General features: G+C 41.7%; 2 protein-coding genes across 2 annotated transcripts in view; both read right to left on the reverse strand.

The window, feature by feature from the left end:
• Window positions 1-971: 971 nt before the first annotated feature.
• insm1a (insulinoma-associated 1a) lies at window positions 972-4,327 on the reverse strand. Its single transcript, XM_084952758.1, has one exon. It carries the CDS (start codon window positions 3,422-3,424, stop codon window positions 2,084-2,086), a length of 1,341 nt encoding a protein of 446 aa, XP_084808884.1. The 5' UTR covers window positions 3,425-4,327; the 3' UTR covers window positions 972-2,083.
• Window positions 4,328-4,463: 136 nt separating this feature from the next.
• Window positions 4,464-25,732, reverse strand: part of cfap61 (cilia and flagella associated protein 61) — a 51,596-nt gene continuing 30,327 nt past the window's right edge. The window contains exons 16-24 of the mRNA XM_084952756.1: window positions 25,357-25,449; window positions 23,941-24,109; window positions 22,599-22,770; window positions 14,993-15,285; window positions 13,707-14,034; window positions 10,258-10,340; window positions 9,489-9,700; window positions 7,354-7,441; window positions 4,464-6,590 (exon numbers count right to left, since the gene is read on the reverse strand). Of these exons, the coding sequence (XP_084808882.1) occupies window positions 6,465-6,590; window positions 7,354-7,441; window positions 9,489-9,700; window positions 10,258-10,340; window positions 13,707-14,034; window positions 14,993-15,285; window positions 22,599-22,770; window positions 23,941-24,109; window positions 25,357-25,449 (1,564 nt within the window). The 3' untranslated portion in view covers window positions 4,464-6,464. The remainder of the gene's footprint in view (window positions 6,591-7,353; window positions 7,442-9,488; window positions 9,701-10,257; window positions 10,341-13,706; window positions 14,035-14,992; window positions 15,286-22,598; window positions 22,771-23,940; window positions 24,110-25,356; window positions 25,450-25,732) is intronic.

Consider the following 25,732-nt stretch of genomic DNA (forward strand, 5'->3'; position numbering starts at 1 on the left):
GTGCTGTTTTGTGCTGTAAAATGAGCAAAAAGCTTTCAGTACGTAATGTTATGTGCAGCGATTCTTTAACCCTTCATTGTTTCAAACAGAATGACAAAAAAGACATCTGGTTGCGTGAGAAAACAGTTTTCAGCTCCTTAATCTGTGACCTTAGAGAAAAACTTCTCAGTGAGTTTATGGTCTCATCTGGTAGTTTTAAGTTTTACTGAATCCAATATGGCATTCACTTTGCAGATTATGGTCCCAGTTAGAGTCAGACGGAAATGTAAAGGCATGTTCTTGCAGGCGTGACTTTTCCTTTGGTTTCACTTTCAGTTAAAGCAGAAGTCCATAGTTTCGGGGGCTCAGATGGGATTTTACCAACCAAGCTGTGTGCTGTCCCTGTGTGAGTCGTCCCTCGTTGAACTAAACACAGCACAAGTGAAATCATAATACCTGTAAAATAGCCACTTAACATCCATGAAGTTATCAATAACCTGCCTGGGATTAAATTAAGGTCAACATCAAGTCTTTTCAGTCATCTTGGACAGAAGACCTTTAAGACCAAAATGCACAAAACAGTTATTTGAAAGCTCTGATCTTCCAGTTTCTTAAAAACTACAACCAAAACCTAAAGAGGTCACAGGTGACGTGATAGCAGTGATGTTGTTATTGTACAACTGTTTTTGAAAGATTTTTTCTGATTTACGTGTTTAGAAAAATCATCTTAAATCATCTCAAAACCACTGATCCTGGTCTCTAAAATGTAAAGATTTGAATTTACTTTAATGGAAACTTATCATTTTTCCTTGTTTTTGCTTGTTTAAACCCTTTGAATTCAATTATTTGGCATGTAACTGAAGAGGAGACACTTGAACCATCATTTAAGGAGATAAGCTGGACGGATTTTGGTTTCATTTTCTTCAAGAAGCCACAACTTGAGGTGTAAATCAAGCTGTTACCTGCAGAAAACACACAAGAAGGCAAAGAAAGCTGTTTCTCAGTTTGGTCTTTATTTTTTATTTTTTTTTATTTATTTGGACATTTAGCAAATTACTGCAGAAACATCCAAAGCAGTATAAGAGCTAAGGGTTACAACAAAACCAAAATAAATAATCATCATCATAATAATAAATTAAAACATGATTGCATTCGGTTTGTCTTCAGGAGCGGCTCATTGATTGCTATAATGCCACATGAACACGCCGCCCTCACATAAGTCAAAGGAAATAAAAAGGATTTGGCTACATGATGAAAAAACACAGCGACAGATCACAGGTTCGACCACACAAAGCAGTAACTTACACAAATAATTTAATAAATACATAAATAAATAGAAAAAAGATTAGATATACTGTATACTGGTAATACAGAAGGCTTTGTAGAAAATAATTATCATCATATGCTCAGCCAGTGATAAATAAAAACAATCAGGTCAGTTTAAGGCAGTTTTACAGCAGGAGTCTCTAATCCAAAGGCATTACCGGCTACACTAGTTTTACTCTCTTTTGTTTTCAGTCAACAGCTACTGATCCACAGATCCACGAGCTATGTTAAAGCTAATCAGAGTGATGAGATAAGGTCTGTTCAGGCCTGCGAAGTCTGCTTTATATCCTACAGGTCATCTCCTCTCTTAGGTCTAGGAGCTAATAGCACTTGTGCAGAGATGCTAGAAAAATAAATTAACAGTCTAACGTTTTTTTTTTTTAAAGAGCTTTGAGGATCATTTTAAGTGATGTTGGGGTGGGCGTGGGTGCGGGTTACAGGCCAGGAGGAGTCAAACACACACACACACACACACACCCAGAGGTTGCTGAAGTGTCCTCGAGCAAGGCACTGAAACCTTGCAAGCTGTGTGTGAGTGGATATGTGAGGGCATGCTTGGCTCTCTGTTTTCCACAGAAAATGTGAATTATTTGAAGATAATTTTTACTCGAAAAGACACAAATAAGCAAATTTTTCACGTGTCTTACTCAGTTTAAGGAAGTGTGCTTTAGGGTACAGATGTTTTTTTTTTCAGTGGAACTCTGAAATCCTCCTAAAAACAAAAAGAAACACGCGGGTGGACTCTGATTCCCGGTGTGTGCCAGTCCACAGTCCGGGATCAGCAGGCGGGGCGGAGCGGCATCTGCAGCAGGATCACCTGCCGGTTCTCGGACGGGTGGCATTTGTTGATGTGCCTCGTGAGTCCCGGTGAGCTGTAGAACACTGCGGGGCAGTATTTGCACGAGTACACCTGTGAGGAATGCAGCAGGCGGATGTGCCGCTCCTGGCTGCCTCTGCTGGTGAAGTTCTCCCCACACACGGGGCACAGGTGGCAGCAGGAGGCGCTCAGGTTGAGCGGCGCCGCGCTCTGCTCGCAGCCCGCCGCGTCCTCCTCCTCCGCCGCTTTTGGGGACCCGTGCTGCGACGCCAGGTGTTTCCGCAGGTAGGCTTGGCGCTTAAACCTCTTCCCGCACTGACTGCAGTCGTACAGTCCGTCCTCTGAACCGGACTCGGACGGCTCGGGGCTGGGTGTGTCCCTGTCACTAGAATCCTTTGCTTCATCCGAGGCCGTCTTCGACGCGGACACCTTGTCGCTCGGCGTATTTTGCGGCTTCGGTTTGTGCCAGCGCCGATGAGAGGCGAGGTTGGCCGGGCAGCTGAACACCTTGTCACACTCGGGACACCGATACTCAACCCGGACTATCCTGGAGCATTTGTGCTGCGCCAAAGCGAACGGGTCTGCGTACGCCTCCCGGCATAGCTGGCACACAAACTCCCCCAGCGGGACGTGGTCTCCTCCGGCCGGTGGCGCTCGGGGAGGTTTCTGGTCCACCGGCGCCTCTTTAATCTTCAGCCCGAGAACCGGAGACGTAGTGACATCATCCTCAAAGTGCAGTTTGCGGATGGCTTTGGTTTTCTTGGACGGCGGCTTGCCTTTGCGCTCGGCGTCGTTGGCGCAGCGCTTGGAGCCGCCGGTTGCAGCGGCGGGGAGCGTCCCAGCGGATGAAGAGCTGCTCTCGGGGCGGCTGCTGTTGCTGGAGCCGATCTTCAGGTCCACCGGGGCGAAGAGGTGATCCAGGGCAGTGATGGCTGCCGGTGTGGGGAAAGACTCCGCGGAAACCGGCGAGCCGAGGCTGAAGCGGGCCTCGGAGTAGGAGCGGTCGTGCTCGTGGCTGACGGGGCGGGTGGGGCTGTACAGAGCCTGATACACCGCCTCCGGGTTCCCGAACTGCACGGGCTTAGCATCCGGCTCCGGAGCCGTAGCCGCCGCCCCGCAGGTGGGCGTAGGCGTCCGTGCGCGCACCGGGATGGAGACGAGATGCGCTGAAGAGGAGGAGGAGGGCGGCAGCAGCGGCGGAGCATCAGCCGCCGTTTGGTCCGTTTCTTCGTCCTCGGAGCGAACCCGGTAGGACACCGGGTTGGTTTTCTTGTTCCTTTTTACCAGGAATCCTCTGGGCATGTTTGCGGGGAGCTGAAGGCACTTTGGACGCTGCGGGAAGAAGAAAACCACTTTCAGCCGCTCGCGCACAAAATCAAACCATCTGATGCGTCTTTTTTCTCTCTGTTTGTTTGTTTCCTCCTGCTATTGATCCCGTGTTCTCCTCCCGAGGTCCTTTCACCACAACATAGCTGCACTCTTTTTAAGGCGACATGATGACATTGTTCCCGTCCCCCCCTCGTTGCCTCATCCCCGACCAATCAGAAGGAGCCGAGGTCCCCTGTGGATTTGGGGAGTGGGTGTGGGAGGATGGAGAGGCTGATGGAAGCTAGGAGGAGGAGGGCGGATTTGCAGATTGCAAAGCAGATGTACCTCAGGGTTTTATTGTATTTCCCCCCACCACACACACACGCACACACACACACTCTCTCTCTCTCTCTCTATCTCTCCCTCCTCCTCGTCTCGACCCGGGCACACGCCAGGAGTCTCCTGCTTTTACGGTCTGATGAGTTTGTATAGAAATCTACACGTGCCTCGGCTTTATGTGTCTCTTTCTGGGGGTGGTGGGGTCTCTGGTTTGGCCACAAAGGGGGCATATCCGTCCACATAACGGCCCAAAATAACAATACAGAAAAATGGAAGGTAGAAGAAGAAACTTCAAAGGGCTAAAATGCGCATAATAGGGAAATAAAAGTACGAATGCTCAACATCATTTTAAGCAAATGTCAGTGAAAGCAGCTCCAGACTTTAACTGCTTCCATTCCAAACCTTCAGAATGTTTAAGACACTCAAAGACTTCCGGGGAAACAAACTTCCCCGAGATCAGATCTGCAGTCCGGCTTTTACGCACACGAAAGCGAGCTGAAATTCGACCTCAGCGGACAAATAACTAAACATCCACAATAATAGGGACAGATTTGAAACCACCGTGACCCTGCAGCATGTGCGCTGGCGTGACAGTTAACTCCGGACATATGAATCCGTCATTTTACGCATACATAATTAATGGCGAGCGGAGGGTGTCCTGCTTTGCATCACAATGGTCGCGCTTGTGCAAGCTGTAGACCCGTCCTGATTGAAAAGGAAATTGCACAGTTGAAAAAAATGGAAGATGAAGAAGAAGTGGGGGTCTACCCCCCCCCCCCCCCCGGCACAAAAAAAGCAATCTGGATCCTAGATACTGTCGGCGCGTGCTGCGCGTAATCAGCGCGCTTTTTCTGTCTCCAAATGGGGCAAAGCGAGATTATCTGGCCGTTAAACCACATCAAACCTCGCAGGTCCAGTCTGACCCGGTCAGTCGGATGTGAGTCTGTCCTGCACCGTGAGGGATGATGCTCCCATCATCCCTTGTCTGTCGGTGCAGGGCTCGAGGACACGTTTGACAGGTGCAAGATTCTGGCGTAAAATGAAGATGTGAGAGAGATGTCCGGAAAGTTTTTTCACTAACCCATTTCAAATTTTGACTGTTGGCGTGTCCAAACTGAGAGCATTCAATAAACACGCGGACACGGGTCGTTTCTTGTGTTCTGGTCTTTTTTTATGATAAAATCTACATCTTATCCGCCAGTCTGTCTCTTACGAATATTTAAACCCACATTTTCCTAAAACAACATTCAAAATAACCAGTTTCAATGTGTGTCCCTTTAAAATCCACGTGTTTCGAGAACTTTCTTAAATCAGATGTTATCGTTTTTAATTTTTAAATGTTCCTCGGGTAGAAGCAGGCACATGCCTCCAAATGTTTTAAAAAAGCCTCGATTTTCTGATAAAAAAAAAAAGCTCACATCTTTTAAAAGTGAGATTTTTTATCCAGTGTGAGCTGTGTTAAAAAAAATTATAGTTAAACTTTATTTATAGGTTATTTCACCCATAATGCTCATTTCATGATAACAGGGAGTGCAGGTGGATAATTGTTTAGCAGTAACAGGTCAGCGCACAAAATGAACTAACATCTATACAAACACTGCAAAACTCTCATTGAGCGCCGTGTACAGTGTGTGTTTATTACCACGGACAGCGCATTGTGATATCCACGCAGTGAAGCTGACACTTAAAGTCACTCAGCGTTTCATGTCCTACAATCTGACTTCATATTTCCACACAAGCAGCGTGCTGTTTTCTCAGCTTGCGGGTTCAGGCATATGTTCTGTGTGTGCGTTAGTGAGTGTGTGTGTGAGTGTTGGAGTGTGTGTGTGTGTGTGTGTGTGTTATTTTCCCGACAGGCTTCAGCTCAGCCTCATTAGCATACAGCTGTAGAGTGACGCCCTCCTCCTTTTCCCTCCTCCTCCTTCCAAAAAGCCACACATCCACTTTCATGTGCAGCATCTATAGGGCCCTGTGATTGGTCACACTCCTGCAGAGTCACACTTACAGTTGGCACATTGTATAGAAGAAAAAACAAAACAAAACAGGAATGTAAAAGTATGCCAGACTCTCGTTCTCATCTGGTGCAAAACAACGCTAACACTCTGATTAATGAGAGATCTTAAGGATTAAAAAGGAAATTATCAGATGTCCACACAAGAAAAATGAACGCAAGCATTAATTTAATGGTAAAAGCATTAAAAGTTAGCCAGAACTCTTACACAAAGAAAGTTTTACTGGATTAGACCACTCTCTCTCTCTATCTCTGAAAACAATTAAAATAACATTTATTTGATGGAAAAATTTTGGATTATATTGATTAATCAAAGCAATCTAAGAAAACACATATTTTTTAACCATTTGATGGAAAACAAATCAGTAGTGTTAATCAGTGTTTTGGTGTGAGTAATCCAGTTTGGAGACGCTGACTGTCTGTTTGCTTTCTCTGAACAGGACTAAAAAATGTCATGTGACTCCTGACTGTGTTTTTGTGCTGAGCTGCTGATTTTAAAAATTTCTCCAGGACTCTAAAGATCTGATATAATAATATATTTACACATAGCAGACACAGTGTCTCCACAGCGTTCCTGAGCCAGCTCAAATGATTGGAGGTATCCAGTGACACATACACAATATAAACCAGTTACCACACCTCAAACAGAGTCTGATTTGTTTTAGTATTTTAACAGGCGTGAGGTCAGAGCTGGCCTGGGCAGGCGAACATGGGCAGCAGGTTTCGGTTGTAACTCAGATACTTCACAGCACTGCTCCTCAGAGCCGCTCGACTGTTCTCGTCTTTCAATTGGTCCGGAGGGCAGAGGTCCTGCAGAGACACACAGGTGGAGAGTAAAATCTCATCACTGCACTGTGAGAGCTTCTTTTTTTCCACAGACCAGCAGGTTCTGATCGGTGCCCGACTCAAAGTGTGCCGGAGAACTCTAAGCTCGCGCTGAAAGTGTGATCGCTGTGGAGAACTGATGTGAGGAGACATGTAACTGACTCCATCCAACCGAGTACGTAATGCTTCATTCACTAAATTTTTATTTCTACAGCACATTTAAAATCAAAGTATTTTACACTAAAATAAAATAAACAGGTTCCTAAAAAAGACACTACAATCTGTCTGAGGACATCTGGGATGTCTTTCCGGGGTTTCAGTGTAACAACAGCAAAAGCACAAGCTCGCTCTGACTGCTGGATGATCAGGAGTGACTGAAGAGCAGATCTTAATGATTTTATTCAGACAAAAGAAAGAAAGACTCACCCGAGCTCTGACCAAAACACTGGATGAACGTTTCAATAGAGAAAACATCCCTGATGTTACCACACAGAACTTTAAGAAGTTTAAAACACGCTTCACTCTGGAAATTTGCAGGAAAACATGAACGACTGTTTCACATGGACAGCAATAACAATCTGATTTCAGCCAGCAGGGCAGCAGGACGTGGAAGTTTCTGCCTCAGTCTCAAAATTCCTCACCTTCACAAAGGCCACGTGCAAAGCTTTAACCGCGCATCGTAACCAATACAGTTTAACCCTCAGAGGGGCGTAAGTGTGATGTAGGAGATGAGAAGTGGAGCACCAACCTTGAGTTTGAGGGTCTGCTGAAGCTCCTGCTCTAAATCGGAGAATCTGTCGTGGAAAACGGCCAAACAGCTGCTCTGAGTGAAGAAACTGGAGAGAAAACCTTTACATCAGTGCTTTGGTTCAGTACCAACAACCAGAGGTTTTAAGGGAAAAGGGTGCACCCGAGTTATAACATTGACAATAACAACTGTTTCAAATCTAGATTATGTCAGAAGCTTAAATCAGAATCTGATTCCATTGCCCTGCATCTACCTCTACATTACTACTATAATGTAGAGGTTAATTTCCACCACTGGAAACTTTCTTTGTGTGAACCGACTGTTTACATAAAAGCTCAGTGAAGCTTTGAAATAAAAACACACACACACGCACACTTCCAGAAGCTTCCCTAAGTGTGTCGGCTGAATAAGCCTCAGCCGCCACACGGTCAATCAATTATCTTAACGGCTCCTGATGCTCCGTCAGCCTCCACAATGACTTTACGAGTCAGCTGACTGAGCAGCGTGATGGGGAATCGGCCTCTGTGGTTGCGAGGCTCCAGCTTTGTCTCGTCCTGGACCGACCACAAAGACAGATTGGGGAGCTGCATAAACAGATTAGGAGGTGGTGGTGGTGGGGGGACAATAGCCCTCCATGTCTGGGGGTCATTTGTGTTGAAACCTCAGAAGCAGGTCACCCACTGCTTGACAAATACCTACTCACTGGAAAGTCATGCCAACAAACACACACACACAAAGTGAGGGGACAAAGGCAGCGGAGGCCCGAATCTTCCTCGTGTGTTGAAGTGATCGGTCAGCGGTTACATGACGTCAAAGCGGCTTGTTTCTGTGCAGAACTCAGTTATGAAAACATCTGTTTTTACACAGCTGCCCACCTGCCGTCTGCCTCGTTTCAGTGCCAAAAATCACACATCAAAAAGTGAAAAACAGCAGCTTGAGTTCTTCTGCAGTCACTTACATGCATACCTGAAATTATACTCCTGCAGAGGGCTGGACAAAATAACAGAAATGCTGTATAAAACACAATAACCATGTAGGAAACACCAATCTGCCGAAGCTGCTTTATTATTCTGTCTACGACATACTGAAACCAGACATCGGGCTCTTCACCAAACTGCTCATTTCTGCCAGTCTAATCAGAGCGTGGGATGTTTTGCCATTTGTTCGCCTGCTGCTGCATCAGTCCTGACAAAGACTCGAGCAAAAACATTGGACAAAAGATCGGATTTTTATTTTTGTCCTTGTAAGGATTTGTTTTTACAGTGCGAGCAACTGATTATGCTCCCTTGAATATGTTTGGGGACTATACTTAAAAAGTATAAGCGTGAGAGTTAAAGAACAACCGTGGTTTGCTAAAAGACATCGGCAGCAGAATGTAAACAACCTTCGAGGATAGTGGTGTTCGTTTGGAGGAGGAAATATTTCTTCTTCACTTAAAGATAACAACAAATACTCGAAGAGCTCTCGCTTTTGGTTTGACCTCCACCTGCAGTCATGTAGATAATCCCAGCAGCCTTGCTGTGACCACAGTATTACTAAGGCTGCAAAAAGAACTTCAAACTAACAAAGTTTCACGTGTTAGCAGGAAAAGAAATGACGTTTTGAAAGGTTAAACAGGCTTCAAACCTGAGGGCTGAAAATGAAAATACAGAAAACTGCAGTTCCTCTAATGACCACCAGAGGCTGGCTCCAAACACGAGTCAGTCTAAGGTTTCCAGTAGAAATTATATGCGTTTACTGCCTGATGTAAAACACCTCTGAATGGTGTTGGTTCTGTTGGGGCCTTTTTAGCCATTTTAATAGAATCTTAAAATGACATAATATGACTTTCTGTATTGCACAGACCACCCAGGGAGGTTGTGATTTAGTTTTGGAAAATCTGGCATTTTATTTGTATGTTTCTTTGCAGTAACCAGCAGGTGTGTGTGTGTGTGTGTGTGTATACATAGGTGTAGATTTTTGGGGGAGGTGCACAAATCCTGGTGAAAAATGATTTGGGGGTTTGTTTTTATATAAATTCAATTAAAACTGACCTGCTATGCTTTTACTTATTCAATATATATTTCAGGCTAGCGTGTATACAAATAATATGGGCAGATGTTCAGTAAAACAGTATTTGTCAGTGTTTGTCCCACCTGTACAGATCAGGGATCAGGCCCTGCTGGTAGCAGCTCAGCAGCTGGCCCAGCAGCTGCTGATGTTTCATGTAGAGACTCAGGTAATTGGAGACGGGGAGAGGCTTCAGGGACAAGCAGGTGAGCGTCTCCACAAGCTCATAGCAGTCAAGATGCAAGCAGAAGTAGTCGCCTCTCTCCGGCTGTCCCGTCACAATCGCTCTGTCCTGTAACTTTGGATGGAGGAACACGAGCACTGATCTCTGGTTCCAAGTTATAATGCAAATCTTCAAAAGCAAATCAAAATACTTGAATAGTCAATTAAAAATAATATCAACTAAAAACACTAGAAGCTGATTAATAATCTGAAAAACAAAAGTCGATTAACGGCCACATAAATTTTTAAACAATAAAAAAAGAAAAAAGTGTGTTGTATTCAATAACACAATTCAATTCAATTTTATTTATATAGCGCCAAATTACAAAAATAGTCGCCGCATGGTGCTTTATATTGGATGATAAAGACTACAATAATCCAGAGAAACCCCCAACAATCAGATGACTCCCTATGAGAAAGTACTTGGTGACACTGGGAAGGAAAAACTCCCATTTAACAGGAAGAAACCTGTTGCTTTCTTGTTTCATTTTGCTTTTCGGTTTTAAGTTGAAATAACTTCAGAACATGTTGTGTTAATCAGGAATTAAATTTCTTAATAAATATAATCATTCCCAGGTTACATGTTTGACATGAAACACCCAGAGATTGAACTCCTGGGCAGTGAGCGCTTACCTGTTTAACTTTAGGGCCTGTCAGGTCTGTTGGAGATGGTTTGGTCACATGCAGGTAGTGATATCCTCCAGGAAGCTTACCACCTGAGGAGAGAGCAAAACACATGACACACGTTAAGATATGTCCAGATATTTATTTATTACCCCGTTATTCCATGAGTGTTACCAAGCTGTTATAACAGTATAAAGTACTCACAATACCTCAGCTTTACCTCAGAGAACTTCTGATGCACATTTTATAATACGAGCATTTAATCAGAAAATTGTTTGCAGGATAAATATTATTTATAATCTAACAAACCAACACTTAGAAAACACTGCAGTGAAAAGCCTGTGGTCTTATCAGCGGGAGATATCCCAGTAAGATTAGCTTCAGTGCTGAAAAATTCTGTGGCTTCGAAAATTGGACAGCAGCAAAAACATCATAACAGGCATTTCACTGTTAGCATCCACCCACTGAGGAAAACACAACTGAGACAATGAACTCAGATAACAGGCGCTGATATGGCGTCTGTGCTCTCCCTGAACGCTGAGATCCCTTTGAAAAGTTCACGTGTGTTTCATCTCTCTGAGGAGGGCGAAGCAGAGAGGCTGTCGTGTTTATGTAACCCGCCGAGTGGCCTTGGTCACTCGGTGAATGCGCTGCGGCACAATGCGGCATTGTTACGCCAGCTATAATTCGAGTGTCCGCCACAATAACATCGGCGCTGGGTGGGTGGGTGAAAGATTGGAAAATGTTTCACAAACACATAATGAAAAACATTCTGGCGGTACGAATTCTCTCAGATAAAAGCAGGCGACAACAGGCGTGGACAGGAGGAAGGACAGCGAGGAGAACGTCGAGCTGAAGCGACAAACCCTGAAAGTATATGCAAAGCTGAGATCTGCCCATGAATGTGAAGGAATTTTAAGATGGGTCAGCTCTTCTGGGCACACTGAGAAACCAGTTCAGTTGTAGTTTCCCAAGAAGATTCATTTCCATAATAAATAAACAGGGTCAGACCGGCAGAGCTGGCTCCTGTTGGGAACCAGTAAACGAAACCACAAAAGTGAGAATTTTAACGTCACATCGTCAAGGGACGTGTTACCGATGAAAGTCTTTGAAAAGTATGTATATATATATATATATATATATATATATATATATATATATATATATATATATATATATATATATATTAGGGGTGCAACGATACTCGTATCGATATTTAACCGTTCGATACAGTGCTTTCGGTTCGGTACGCATATGTATCGAACAATACAAAATTTTTAATTTATTTTATCAACTTTTCTTCTGACGATGCTGTCTGTGTTGAGCGCTCAGTGGATCTGCGTTCGACTACTCCGCCTAGACTGCACTGTCGAGCGCAGATCCACTGAACGCAGCGCAAGCTAGCAAGACAGAAGCTAAGCTCGTTGCAACATGGCAAATTGAACCTCCCCCACCCTCATTCAGATCTGGCCTTTGGAACTATTTTGGTTTTCATGTGACGTATAACCCTGATGGTAAGCGCATCATGGAAAAAAGTAAAACAGTATGTCGGATGTGCCACGCAATGCTCAATTACAAGGGTGGGAAGTACTGCGTTAGTGCAGTTTGCTCGTTAACGTGTTGACGCCGTCCAGCCCTACGCACGGGGCGATCCGCGGTAGCTCGTTAACGGAGATTTGCCGTGTTGTGGCGTTAACGTCATTTCAGATTAACGCTGACAGCACTAGTGGGAATAAAATGAATATGACTGCACATTTACGCCAACATCATCCTAGTGCAAAGACAAGTGGAAGCAGACAAAAACAACAAGCACGCATGCTACAAACTTTACCCAAGTCATTTAGACAGCCGTTAGCACATGATTCTCCTTATGGGGACCTGATATGTTTAATATGCTGCTGAGAATATAGCCCAGAAGAAGTGTATAGTATAGCTTTTATTTTGGAAAGAGCCATTTCTCTGTAATAAACTCTCTTTTCCAAAGATGAGTGATTTCTCGATCAGATAGATCTATTATTTTATCCCTTTGTTGTTTCAGCAACATTAAATTTAAAAACTGTACTTTTGAGTTAAAATATATATTTATAATTTTAATAAATGACAAATTAAAAAAGCATGAACATTTTTTTGTATCGAAAAAATATCGAACCGTGACACCAAAGTATCGAACCGAACCGTGAATTTTGTGTATCGTTGCACCCCTAATATATATATATATATATATATATGTATATATATAAAATATATATATGAATTTTGTGTATCGTTGCACCCCTAATATATATATATATATATATATATATATATATATATATATATATATATATATATATATATATATATATATATATATATATATATATATATATACATACACAAAATTCACGGTTCGGTTCGATACTTTGGTGTCACGGTTCGATATTTTTTCGATACAAAAAAATGTTCATGCTTTTTTAATTTGTCATTTATATATATATATATATATATATATATATATTTATATATATATATATATATATATTTATATATATATATATATATTTATATATATATATATATATATATATTTATATATATATATATATATATATATATATATATTTATATATATATATATATATATATTTATATATATTTATATATATATATATTTATATATATATATATATATATATATATATATATATATATATATATGTTGAATAAGTGGAAGAGGATGGATGGCACTAATTGTGTAAGAGCCCAGAGATGTTTCAAGATTGCTGCCAAGTTTGAAAACTCCACTGTGTGGAAGGTCCCTGATCAGAAGTCCACCAAAAAATATGAATTACTGGCTGTAGCTCAGGCAGGTAGAGCAGGTCAGCTACTGATCGGAAGGTTGGTGGTTCGATTCCTGGCTTCCCACTAATCTACATGCCAAATATCCTTGTGCAAGATACTAAACTTTTGGGGGGGCAGGGATAGCTCAGTATGTGGAGTGGTCGCCCCATGATCGGAAGATCGGGGGCTCGAATCCACAGAACGGTTACCCTGAGGTACCCCTGAGCAAGGTACCGTCCCTACACACTGCTCCCCGGTGCGCGTGCTTATTGGCTCCCCACTGCTTCACTGGGTGAATGGGTCAAATTCAGAGAGAGTACTTTTGCCACGGGGGTCAAAAAAGTATACATTATTATTATTACTGCAGATGGAAATAAATCTTTTGCTGTTGTTAACTCTTCTCAACTCAAGACTAATTTGACCCATTCTGATTATTTTCAGCCCCATATTTTTACTTTTACTCACCTTTGCATGTTTCATGGCTGAAAATAATCCTCCAAACTTATTCTGCCTTTAAGGCAATTCCCTTAAGCTAAAGCTAAAGCTAAAGCTACTGCTTTCTGAAGCTTTCAGAAATACTGAACATATTACAATAAAATTATCCATCAATCAAAACTAAACCTCGGTTCTAATCAGACCTTGAATCTTGGCCTGCTTGTACAGCAGTACCAGACGATCTGTTTCAGGTGGAGGCGCCTCGGCAGGCTCCACGGTTGGATCAAACAGGGGCAGCATCATGGCTGCCAGGTCCTGGCCCACTTCCTTGGAGTTAAAGTTGGCATGTGTCCACTCATCTATGTAGTAACGGCGGGAGAATTTGGTGAGAGGCCCGGCAGCCCAAATGGACGAATTGGTGGTTCTGAAGCTGGAGTTTATGACAAGCCTGCCATCAAATACCAGGAAGGACTTGTTGAAGCTGTTGAAGGCGTCGTAGTCGACTCCTTTATTGGAGAGGTTGATGAACACCTGAAAGGACAAAAAGAGCCATCGTGTCTCGAGGTGGAATCTTTATTGGATTCACACTTTACACGATCCAACATCTACCTGATGTTTTTACCCTTCTTCTTTTATGTATATATATATCTGATAAATACGAGCTACAGATGGGGAACAAACCGGTGGCAAGTCTTTGTAAGAACAGAGGAGTCGACCCCTGCTGGCCACTACAAAGAATGCAGGTTAAAAGCCACAGCTTCACTTTGCAAACACAAAACATACACATCCATTTTTTAACATATTCAGTCTGTGCTTGAAATTAAACTTCCCAAATTAAGATGATAAATATAAGATGGCTTTCGAGTGGTGAGGCTTTCAGGAAACTAAATACTGACACAGATGATTATTCATCCTGAAGTCCACAAGCTGCTCAGAGTCAAGAGGCCTGAGTGATGAAGCTGCAATGACAAACCCATGATAAAACAAACCCATAACATGTTCTTTGAAAAAACAAAACTCTGGAGGTGGAATAAAATTGTCATTTATTAAACTTATAGGTACTTTGGGGTTTTGCATTCATTGTTCTCCTAAATACTTGTGTGTCTGTCTTCCACAGCATGTGAAATACACACAGACTAATGACAACAGGGCCTTGCACACAGCAGAATTTTAACAAGAAAATTCAACACAAACCCAGAAGCAGAATCATCTTCTTTCTGAGACAATGGAAGTCATGGAAATGGGAAACACACCAACATCATTTTGTGCTTGACAAACACAGTTTGCTTCCAGGAGGGAAATTAACATCCAACCAAGAGCCACAATCTGGAGAATTCAGCCGCTCAAGCTTTTCCAGCTCTACCAGGCACCTTGGCCAGTAACCCACCATTGTTTGGATATCATTTCTTTTTGTAAGAATTAATAACCCGTCTGGATGAGCACTGAAAGCATCCGGTGGATTTTGAAAGCATCAGAAATTCTGACTTACTCCACACTGCAGATGGAGAGGCTCTGCATCAGTGGTAAACGATGCCGATGTGAGCGGGTCGGGTTGTTTGCCATTGTTAAACTGGGCCAGCACACAGTTACGGTGGATCTGGACCATGGCGTTCTCCATGGCCATCGCCACGGCTTTTTCTACAGATGAGTCCAAGAAGCTGGAGACGCCTGGCAAAGGAGGCAAGAGGACAAGATGGATACGAAATCCACGAATGCCGAGGCTCAGCAGAGTCTCTACGGTGGTGTAGATGTCGATGTTGTTTCCGTAGACGATGGCGTTATCTGAGAAGATGCAAAGAAGGAAAGGTTTCATAGTGAGAGTTCACTCACAAACCCCTATGTCAGGTTTGGCAGAAAAGAGAATTCCTCTTAAAAAACATACATAAACATTCATTGTTTATGTGAGGTGGTTAATGGTTAAAAGTTACTGGTTAAAGTTACTAAGCCGCATGATACACCTGCTTAAATATGAGTACTTGGCCTGTTTTCCTACGTGAACTTTGGACGGCTTCAGGACAGTCAGGTCGGGATGTTTTTATCACATGTAGCACACAGGAGGAAATAACCAACTTCACAAATACTCACATGATGCAGTAAAAGCACCAAAATATTGGTCAGTATTTTTATTGAAAACTGTGTGAATCAACCCAAAGTGCAAAAAGGACCAACAGAGAAGGCAGTGCAAATGACTGCAAGAGAAACACAAAACATGATGATGACCAAATCATGAAAATCACATAAAAGAGAAATATAATGAACTGATAATATAAAAATAACAAAATAAACAAACACAGAATTAGAGAAAAATAAAAGAATAAAACAAAAATCATTGTTGAAATGTTGACAGTGGACTTGGGCATGAAGTGGACTTCACTTAGACGGCAATAACAGTAACAGAAGAAGCCCGATCAGCTTCTATTTCTATGCAAGAGGTTGGACTTGGAGGGAGAATATGATGTTAACATATTGTGGAGCAGATCTACAAACAGGGATAAACAACTGAGAGGTTATAAAAATATGGAAAACTTTTTCTATGTCCTTAAACTGTCTCAGCGATGGTTTAAACGATAAAAAGCTGCTCTTCACGACATGACAGACCTCACTGTTAAAAGGCAAGAAACTATCCATAAAACACACACTAGCTGCTGTATTCACACTCAGCAAAACTTTACCTACAAAGTTTTATATTACTGCAACATTTATTGAGAGCTTATAGTGGAGCACAGTTGTTACCTTCCACTCTGAAATCGGTGAAAAATCAGCCGCTGTCCCTTCATTAATGAGAGACATGAAACGTGATGCATGAAAGGACTCAGATCCAAACAAAAAACTGCAGTAACAGCTTTCTGAAAACAAAAAATGAATTTACATGGATTTTTCTCCATTTAGGAGCTCTTGTATGTTTTTCTAATTGTGAGCACAACAGATGTTATTGTCCAAAGATACAATACAAATAATCTCTCTTTTTCAAACCAATGTTTTCCAGTCTACAGACAATAGCTCAGTCTGCTCAGGTTTTACAAACGGCCTTGGAAACGAAGGGAAAAGCTACACATTGTTCTACAAGAGGCCCTCGGCTTGCTGAACTCTGAACCACAGATACACAAGGACAAATGAGAGCATCTGAATGAGTTTTCCTTGTACTTCAGCTCCTCGTGCTTTGCTGTTTGTAATGGACAGCACCTCGACCGCAGGACCTTCATTCCAAAGGTCCGACAGACAAAGAGAGCACAAACTGAAATTTTATATGTGCGTGAATTCATGGCAACTCACGTAAACAGAGTATTCCTAGTTATACTAAAACTAAGCTAACAGTGAAAAATCCTTTAATTAAAATAACAATACAATTGTTTTGAAAAGAGAGAACATGTGCTTACAAAAGATTTTTTTGGGGGGCATTTATATGATCATCTTCAATTTGCAAATATGTTTTTGCAAATGTAACAAATAAATAACAGATCAAAACAACTGCCTGCTGTCCAGTGAGCCTGTGACTGTGTGGATGGACTCAAACTAAGCTAAGACCTCTCAGAGAGTGGACCTGACCAGTGAATTATGTGATATGGAAATACAACCTTAGAAGGCATCGAGTTAACCGATGCCTTCCAAATCATGTTCAGTTGAATACTCTTACAGTTTTTGTTCCTGTTTCATGCAGGTCACCGGTGAAAATATAATTTAATTACAGAGGTTAAAATTTTTTTAAAAAGGGAGCAAAAGTAACAAGTAACAGCCCTGATGTGTGAAAAAAGGCTGGAAATACAAAAAACCTGAACTACAGCAAACCATAAAAGCACTTTGATCAATAAATATTGCTCATAATCTTGACTTACATCTCGACAAAATCAGATTTTATTACAGAAGCGTGATGTTTTGCGTTCAGCTCTGGCTTTACCAGCCTATTGCTGAAAAATCAAAGCTTATCAGCAGGTTATGGCGTGAAATAAAAAACACAATGTTAATTAACATTTACATGATCTGTGTGACTTGTCAGTTTTGTTGATGGTTTCAGTGAACGGTGGAATGATGTGTCAGTATGAATTATGGGATGTTATTATCTCCTTTCCTGTCATGAAAGATGGTTCAGGAGGTAATAAAGGAAGCACAGAAGCACCTTTGCTTAGTAATAACAGAATTCAAACAGCTCTTATTGTGGCTGCCACACCTCTGGGTCACTTCACTCAGTCAGGAACCTTCCAGGCTATTCAACTGCACCTGGACTGTGAAGAAAAACAGCTAATGCTACTGTGTGTTATCTGAGGTAGCTTTTTTTTTTTCCATCATCTGTCTCTCTGTTATTAAACCAAAGTAAGGTCACATTGACCCAGCGGTCTTAGCTAATTATAGGCCAGTCTACTCTTGAAAGAGTAGTTGTAAAGCGCTACCTGAAACCTGACTGAAACTCTTTAAATAAGCCATTCCTCTGCAGAAGATCAGAGCTCATCACAGTACAGAAACAGCTTTAGTCAACGTTACAATCTTCTTATGGCCTCTGACAGTGGACTCATATCTTTGCTTGTCCTGCTAGACCTTCGCAGCGTTCGATACTATTGACCATAATATCCTATTAGAATGATTATAGCATGCTGTAGGTATTACAGGTACTGCGCTGCAGTGGTTTGTATATCTATCTTATTGATTCCAATTTGTTCATATAAATGGAGAGTCCTCTTCACACACTAAGATTAATTATGGAGTTCCACAGGGTTCAGTGCTAGGACCAATTCTGTTGACATTATATATGCTTCCCTTAGGCAATATCATCAGAAGACATAGCATACATTTTCACTGCTATGCAGATGACACCCAACTTTATCTATACATCAGACCTTCCCAAAGTGTGGGGCCCGCCCCCTGGGGGGGGGGGGGGGGGGGGGGGCGGGGGGGGGGGGGGGGCGGCGCAGAGCCATTGCAGGAGGTGCGCGGTATGAAAAGGAAAAAAAAAATGCTTGGACACTGCTAGCATCATTGACAGGTTTTTGTCAAGGCTCCCACACAAACGCAAAGCAGGAGATGAAGCATCGCTGAATATTTTTCCAAACCAACTTCATTCTAAGCCAAAGACTAGAAAATATGGTGAAGCAAATCTGCCCTTTGGTTTCACCTGCACAAGTGCCAAGGTAGGTCTTTCCCCTGCATCGGGAGCAGCGCTGGGCTCTCCAAATCACGGACAAACAGTATCCCACATTCTTGATTTTTAGTTCACAAACACTTCTTGTAATGACTCACTACTCCTGACATTTTCAAAAAGACCCAGCAGAGGATGTACTTCCTGAGACAACTGGGGAAGTACAGTCTTCCACAGGAGCTGCTGATCCAGTTCTACACTGCGGTCATTGAGTCTGTTCTGTGCTCCTCCATCACAGTCTGGTATGGAGCAGCCACTAAACAGGACAGGAGCAGACTGCAGCGGACTGTACGGGCAGCAGAAAGGATCATCGGCACCCCCCTGCCCTCTATCCAGGATCTGTACCTCTCAAGAACCAGGAATCGGGCAGGGAAAATCATCACAGACCCCTCACACCCTGGACACAGACTTTTTGATCTGCTGCCCTCTGGCAGACGGTACAGAAGCCTGCAGACCAGGACCACCCGACACAGGAACAGTTTCTTTCCCCTCGCCATCTCCCTTCTTAACAGTTGACCTGTCACACTGCTCCCACTGCCAGACTGCAGCTGGTAGTACATTTTGTAGTATTCATTCCACCTCATTCATTTCTGTATTTTATGTATATAAGTTTAGATTCGTTATTTATAGTTGGTTACACAGCTTTGTGTATGTATGTGTAATGTGTATATATAGACACGTGTGTGTGTGTGTGTGTGTGTGTGTGTGTGTGTGTGTGTGTGTGTGTGTGTGCGTGTGTGTGTGTGTGTGTGTTTTACATTGCTATGCTTGAGAGCCACCATCAACCGGAACCAAATTCCCTGTATGTGTCTGCACATATACTTGGCCAATAAACACGATTCTGATTCTGATTCTGATTTTGGAGATGTTAGCTCTTTATACAGTAAAGTTACAGTGGGATACAAATAATATCAGGGTGATCCTGCCACGATTTGTTCCTCTGGTTCAAATCACGGACAAACAGTATCCTACAATTGTTTATGTTTTTAAACCCATTTTGCACAGAGAGGCATCTTTTGAAAAATGTATTGATAGCAATGTTGAATATTATTACACAGGGAAAAACAACTACAGGTAAAATAATCACACCGTGAGCCTCTGCCTTTCTAAATGGAGGGACAGTAACTGCATGTGTAAGCGTGTAAAACCTGCAGATAGTCAGATTAACAGTATTGTGTCTCTATCTGCCGTTCTGCAATTCATCTCATGTAAACAATAACGGCGCACAGCGTGACGTGAAAAAAGGCACATACCTTTAACATTGCGTGACGAACTCTGTATTCCTCGTCCACACATAAACGCAAAAAATCTCAGTTTTCGGTGATTCGAAACGCCGTTTAGGTGTGGACGAAACAGCTGCGTTTTCAAAAATACCCGTGCAGGTGTGGACGTAGAGTAAAAGAGTTAGTAGTTTATTTTATTATACCTGTAATTTATTGCAGATTAGTTGTATTTGCTTAATTGTTTACTAAAATGTTTGAGGTGTGAAATAAACCGCAATGGAGCAAAATATGGGTGTGTGTGGTTGGAGGATGTGTTTGTGCGTGCGTGTGCGTGCGCGCGGGGGCAACATTTTTCTTGTAAAACAAAGGGGGTCTAGCAAAAAAAGTTTGGGAACCACTGCTATACATGAAGCCAGAAAACACACACCAATTAGTTAAACTGTAGGAATGTCTTAAAGACAAAGACGTGGATGACCTCTAATTTTCTGATTTTAAATTCAGATAAAACTGAGGTTATTGTACTTGGCCCTATAAAATCTTAGTGTCTTACCAGACACTTAATCTAGATGGCATTACCTTGGCCTCCAGTAACACTGTGAGGAATCTTGGAGTCATTTTGACCAGGATATGTCCTTCAATGCACATATTAAACACATATGTAGGACTGCTTTCTTCCATTTGTATAATATCTCTAAAATTAGAAATAGCGTGTCTCAGAGTCACGCTGAAAGACTAGTTCATACATTAATTACTTCTAGCTCGGACTACTGTAATTCATTATTATCAGGATGTCCTAAAAACTCCCTGAAAAGCCTTCAGTTAATCAAAAATGCTGCAGCAAGAGTACTGACAGGGACTAGAAAGCATATTTCTCTTCTCTATATTGGTTTCTCTTCATTGGCTTCCTGTTAAATACAGAATCAAATTGCTGGGGTTATCTCTGTATTACTGTTGAATCTTTATCTAACAATATAAAGTGCCTCGAGGTGACTGTTTTTGTGATTATATTTATATATTTATATATATTCATATTATTATATTGCGATATAATTAAAACTGAATTGAAGTTGCTACATTTAATCTGCTTTTAGTATAATCTGAGGCAAGTTCAGAAATGCCTTTCTTGTCTAGTTTTATCAGCACAGGAGGAGTTGAAGGCTTTCACAGGCTGCTGTTCATGGCCTCTGTCCATGGTACTGAATGAGAGCTGCGGTAAGATGAGTTAGATTTATATAAGCCATGATCACATGCTGCTAATATCATTGCTATTGACGGTAAAGAGCTTACACAAACACAGTAGTTTGTTTTGGAAAACTACCACATACTCTGACCATCTCACACAAATACACAAACAAAATGCAGCTAGGAGTGGTTGGGAGTGTTTTATCAGCTGAGCTCCTTTGGTTGCTATGATACACGATATCCACAAAAGTAAAGTGTTGCATGAACTCCACTCCACCTGACTGCTGCTTAACTGTTACACCCACAGGGAAACAAAATGCCACTTTAATCATGATCTTCCGTATAATTACTCTGGTAGTTTGGGGATTTAATTTTGCTACAGGCAGTACTAACGTCTCCTCCATTGTTGCTTAGCATTCAATGGTTGGACAGTGTAGTTTTTGTCTTGCCCCTCCTAAACTGTGATTGGACAGCTGGGTTTTCCCAGAAGGTCAAAAATTTTCAACTCTCGGTGACCATAAACATTTAAAAAAATTAAAACTTTCCCTGCTTCTGAGAAAAAACCAAAACAACACAAAACACACTGTAAACAGACCCTCAGTCATCAAACATCGATTAGTATGCACAAAAAATAGATCCCGTTAAATGCAGTCTTTCCTTCTCATTGGATGTGTTTTTCCTAATTTTGTGAACACACTAATACGTTCAGTTAGCATGTCAGCTTTAGGATTTCTGTCATTGCACATGTTCATATGGCTTCATGAATTCATAAATATCACAATATGCTGTTTTGTTACTTGGAAACAGAGGAAACATTATATTTAATAGCTTACAGCTGCACATGCTCATTTCGTAAATATTAATTGTCATGTTCATGCAGGACACATTAGTTATATAAACAACTGTCCCTGCTGACATCTTTGTGAAGTGCTAATAATCTCTGTGTTGGTGGAAATGAACCGAGCATGTTATATTAAAAATGATACCATTTGCATGAACATTGCTGGAGCAGGGTAATAAAATGTTTAAAGATCAACTGTAATGTTTTTGTTTTTTCTATTTTTGTTGGATTTGTGGCAAATCAGAGAAACTTCCCTACACTCGAAGGCTGAGATTTACATACACTCTTTGTTTTCCTTCTGTTGTTATTATTAAAATATGGAAATAAACATGGTATCTGCAAAGGTCTGTCTCTGCAATTTGCATCTATTAATGGTTTTCCTTTATGACTGGAATCAGCTAATTAGTATGTATAAAAGCCTCACTCTAGATCACTGCACAATTCCTTCAGAGAGCAGATTAATTTTGCTTAATGACACTGTGCATTTTCCCTGCTCTGAAAAGCCCGGCTCTCAGAAAGTGATATGATAATGGAAAATGGATGGAAGAGGCCGACCTGATTCACGGAGATGAAAGATTTCTCTGCAGCTAATTAGCTGCTAATTATACCGGGGCACTTCAGCACTGACTGGCTGAGTAATGACATACTACTACAGATTAATTTTAGGTGTTCTCTCTCTCTCTCTCTGTGTGTGTGTGTGTAGGCGAGGCTTTCCATTTACCCTCCAGCTCCAAAAAGTTGGCACAGAGCCAGCGGCGAGCAGCCATGCAGTCGTGGAGGTCATTGAGGGTGAAGAGGTTGGAGGGCACGGGCCCAGTGTATCTGCTGTGAGTGGAGTGCAGCTGGCTGTTTGTGACAGGCTGGCTCACATCTACACCAGTGGGACACGGTACCTACACACACACACACACACACAGACACACACACACACACACACACACACACACACACACACACACACACACACACACACACACAAAACAAATTAAATTCATTTCTTTAACTTCTTACATTTCAGTCATGCAATAGCAAACAGTTAAAAGGAGACATCATGAAAGGAATGCTGTGCGTCACCATTATGTACAAAGTGTCCTTCAGCATGGACAACAATCATATAACAGGACAGTGTGACAGACCTGCTGTCGTGGTCTGAGGGTGTGGGGATGTTCGTGAGCTTTGGTTCTTTTATATTTATTGATTTGGATCACTGTTTTGATTTTATTCTCATGCTGACAATGTTTTTTATTTTTTGTGAGCTTCAAATAAAATTATTGAGTTCTGGTCCCTGTTTTTCATTCCATTGTTGTATTAATCTCCCCAGTCTGTTCTCTCCCCTCTCTCATGTATGCGCCTTCTCGGTTAAACTTTCCCTGTTTATTCTGTCTTTTGTATGTTTCCTGTTTTACTTTGACAGTTGGCTTTTTCTTGTGTGTTGTCTATGGTTTTAATTCCTGTCTTTTTCCTGCCCATTTCTTAGCCTCAGGTCAGAAACAAACATTTTGTTGTTATTTTACCTGTCTAAGTGCTGCAGCTGTGTCAGCTTTAAAGAGCTATAAATAGCTTTTTTCTCCTCTTAAAGTTAGAACTAAATTATAATGCAAAGGAACATCAGTGACACAAGGACGTCATATTATGTTGTTGTTCTTTGTAACTCAGGTATGGCTTGAGTGTAGTCTGTGAATCCTGTTGATGCTTAAGCAAAAAAAAAAAAAAAACTACTGAAAACACTCATTGAGCACTTTATTAGGGACACCTCTGCTATCTAATGCAGTGAAATACAACTGTTTTATGATTAAAAACACTTCTCTAAAGCTCATGCTTCAATTTTTGTTGAATTTATAAAAAAAGTTGATCATTCTGATTCATGGTTATTATTGTGTGTGTAGTGGGGGTGGTGCAGGTGGATGTGACTGCATTGTAATGAGATGTTTTCTGCTATTTTCTCTAACCAAACAGCACATATAAGTCGGAAATATTTTTCACCCTGTTCACACTGCAGCAACAGCTCTGCTGTCAGAGGAAAGACTTTTTACAACTCACATTAAAAGAACCAATCATCTCACCCGATACTGCAGGCCAGTACAGAGGATGAGGTGGTCGTAGGGCACCTTCTCCCCACTGGACAAGAGGACGTATTTGGACTTCCTTCTGATGCCCACCAACTTCCCCGTCACCACACTGATGAAGGAACGCACTGGGATCTGGGCCAAGTCTCTGCTGCTGTAGGCATGACTGCATGAAGATCAGAAGAAGAAACTTAAACTAATAGAATTATATTAATGCTAATTTTCTAATACAAGCCTCCACAATGATGATGATGCACTTTCAGTTAGAAATCTGTATTTCTAATATGCACTGACAATGTCGGTGTCTGTCATCGTTTGTTGGCCGGTCTCTGGCACAGAATTCGGCTCAATTTAAAAAGAAATGTGTACAAATGTTCTTAATGTTTGTGGAAATCACAGTTGAAAATCACCACTGAAAGTATTCTGACTGGCTGCATCACCACTTGGTATGGCAGCTGTAATGCTCTGGACCGCAAAGCTCTGCAGAGGGTGGTGAGATCAGCACAGCGCATCATCAGGACTGAACTGCCAGGCATGCCGGATCTCTACAGACAGTGCTGCATTAGGAAGACACAGCGGATCCTCTCTGATCCCAGCCACCCCAGCCACAGACCTTTCACACTCCTGCCGTCCGGCAGGCGGTTCAGGAGCATCCAGACCCACACTACCAGACACAGGGACAGTTTTTACCCACAAGCCATCAGACTTTTGAACTGCTGACATTCCATACACGACACCACTACACACTCATTACAATTACAGGACTCTGCACACTGTCACTTCAACAAATGCTACTTAAATGCTCACTGCACAACTTTGTACAACCTGCAGATACTCTTGCACAAACTTGTAAATACCAACTTGTCTTAAATGTAAATACCAACTAAATTCTCTAATATTTAATACTTTTTTCCTCTCCTTTTTATTGTTGTTATTATTATTTTATTACTACCACTGCTATTTTCTGTTATTTTCTTCTCAATATAACTGCACACTCTCTATATGCTCATGTAAAGCTGAGGAGAACGAGCCAAAGACTTTCATTATGGATAAATGTGGCTACAGTGTTTATCTGTACATGACAATAAAACTTGAAACTTGGAAACGTGTACAAGAATCTGCAAATGTGTCTGATTCATTAATGTGAAAGAGGTTGCCTCACATAGTGGCAAATAGCATTGCTTTTAAAGTTTCTTTCATAATATTCTGAAATAATAATAATGTCATGTTGCGTTTACATTTTTCCTTCTAAAACACTGTTTTTAACTGAGTTTAATTACACTTAAAATAATCACACTCTGGTGCTTTTCCAGCTGTCTGATGGTATGTCGATATATATCCAACATGTTTGGGAATGCGAGATGGCACGACAAGGTTTTCCATTTTCATGTGCATGTTGTTCTGTTCACTCACCTTGTGGACAGAAATCCAGCGTCCTCGTGGTTGTAGTCGCCGGGGAAACCGTGTGTTGAAATGAGGGTCAGGCTGTTGAACCTCAGGTGAGGGCTGTGAGAGAACAAACAGCAGCGAAAAGCATGAGTGCTGTTCCACATAATGCTGCGAACACACAGTGAGAGGAGGACGCTGGGAAGGACTTCACAGCTTTTGGAAACGCAATCACTGAAACATAAAACTCATGTTACTACTTTAAGTGTGTGAAACTGGAAATTCTAGATAACATAACACATTTTTATACTGTTTATTTCAATCATTGGGACTTTATTTACCCCCATCTGATGGTATTTAATCACTAGCTTTTTAATGCCTCACTTAGATATTAGAACATTAA

Source organism: Perissodus microlepis, chromosome 15 (assembly GCF_051167445.1).
Source record: "Perissodus microlepis isolate ML-2025 ecotype Zambia chromosome 15, ASM5116744v1, whole genome shotgun sequence".
Classification (NCBI taxonomy): Eukaryota; Metazoa; Chordata; class Actinopteri; order Cichliformes; family Cichlidae; genus Perissodus; species Perissodus microlepis.